The 1830-nt window shown below is 40.2% G+C and overlaps 1 protein-coding gene across 1 annotated transcript in view; it reads left to right on the top strand.

The window, feature by feature from the left end:
- The first annotated feature begins 1301 nt into the window (after positions 1-1301).
- LOC109482718 overlaps positions 1302-1830 on the top strand; it is an 18599-nt gene continuing 18070 nt past the window's right edge. Inside the window, exon 1 of the mRNA XM_019785537.1 lies at positions 1302-1444. Within this exon, the coding sequence (XP_019641096.1) occupies positions 1348-1444 (97 nt within the window). The 5' untranslated portion in view covers positions 1302-1347. The remainder of the gene's footprint in view (positions 1445-1830) is intronic.

Below are 1830 nucleotides of genomic sequence, written 5' to 3'. Positions count from 1 at the left end.
CTTACCTACCACATGTGTCAGACACTAATTAACTCACAAGTCTCAAATAAAATTACACCTTTAAATTTTAAATTGTCTTGTAAATACTCAAGTACCCGTTTGTACATTGAGGTAAAACAAACTATGTAAAGAGCATTAACAGAACAAACAAGAGGTACATGTACTAGAAGTTTCGACCATGCAGTATGATTGCCTGACTGTTTATTTCAGAAGCCGTCAGCCGGGCCGCTGTATTAAAACTTTATTATGTCACTTTGTAAGCATAAAAATGATAACTTGCTCACCATAAAACCTGGCATCTCACACAAGTCTTGCACTGAAAACATGGCTTGCACGGCCAGAGTGTGAGAGTTGGCATTTGGGTATTTCGAATACTGATCATTGATGATAACTGGGTGAAGAATATACTGGGCAAAAGTCCCACAAAACTTCATTTAGCTTTAGGCTAACTTCAACTAACACTGTGGCCATGTTCACATTGTGACGACCTTGAAGGCAAACTTGAATGCCAGAAACTCATGGTGAGAAGATTGGAAATGTTGAAAGTGACCCCAATCACTGACCTTCTTACTGTCTACAGTGGGTAAACGTAAGGCTAGTCCTGAACTACTGCATAACTTGATCCAGTGCTAAGCACCCGGAACCTGAAACCATCAAAAGTCTTCAGAAACGTGCCTGCTGTGTGATCCATAACTAAGAGTAACGGTTACGGACAGACTATAATTACATGTGAAGCATTACTACTGGACACACTTGATGATGGAATGTGCAATAACCAAAGGTCAGAGACAATCCAGTCCAAAAGAACTGCTCTAAACAATGAGGAGATTATTATTGGACTGAGTAGAGCACTTTGGACTAATGCCTCTTACTTAGACTAGCTCTAAATGTTCCAGGTCCAGACCTTCCCTCAGTCATCTATAGGTAAATTTGTAGGTAATGCTCAAGAAAAAATAAAATCTGAAGAGTTGATTCTTTTATACATGCTCACAAATGTTTGTTACCTTCCATACACTCTTTAGCCTCATTGAAGACATATGATGATAGAAATTTTTGGAAAGAAGAACAGTATAACATTATAGTTTATCATGATGAAAATTTTCAGATAATGTACTGTTGCCAGAAGTACTGTAGGTGCCTTCAACACTATTTGCCTTCAACAAGTTTTGGAATGCTGTCTCCTTTTCTCTTCACATGACCTACTGTGGCAGATGAAACCAGCATTAGCCTAAGAGCTTATCGATAGCAAATACAATTTATAAAGTCATGTAATTTATCACTCTCCTCTTCACCAGGGTGGAAGAGGTGTTGCAGAAGAGAGGTGTGAACTCCCAACTGTTTCTCCACATGGAGTACACCCCCCTCCCACCCATCAACCTCACCAACACAAGTGGGCTGGATGGATCGACGGAAGGTCCTGCCCTGAAGGAGGAGCCAGATCAAGGTGATAAAAACCATTACTGTAAATTGGAGAAGCCTTAGCAATAACAACCTCGGAATGGGATCTGTGAGGCTGACCACATGTGTCAGACACAGTACATCGCACTCTGGCATTTCCAGTTCAGCTAATAAAGGTGAAGCGTATTCTTGGCACGAGGCGTCCAGTTCTAGAGCTGAAAGGTAATCTGTAATAGTCTCCTTGCAATGAGTGAATCCGTTCCCTGGCATTGTATCAATTGTGTCATGATAATTTAAAGTTTAAGTAAGGGTTGCACTGAAAAAAAATTAAACTTCCTTAAAAAATCCAGTGAAATGCCTGCCCATGGTGGTAAAGATTCTGAACCTACTTACACTTTCTGTGTGCAACTCTAGACCAATCTTTCAAGAAAA

This window comes from Branchiostoma belcheri, unplaced genomic scaffold, assembly GCF_001625305.1.
Source record: "Branchiostoma belcheri isolate BF01 breed outbred unplaced genomic scaffold, Haploidv18h27 scaffold60, whole genome shotgun sequence".
In the NCBI taxonomy this organism is placed as follows: Eukaryota; Metazoa; Chordata; class Leptocardii; order Amphioxiformes; family Branchiostomatidae; genus Branchiostoma; species Branchiostoma belcheri.
This window is presented reverse-complemented; position numbering and strand designations above follow the sequence as displayed.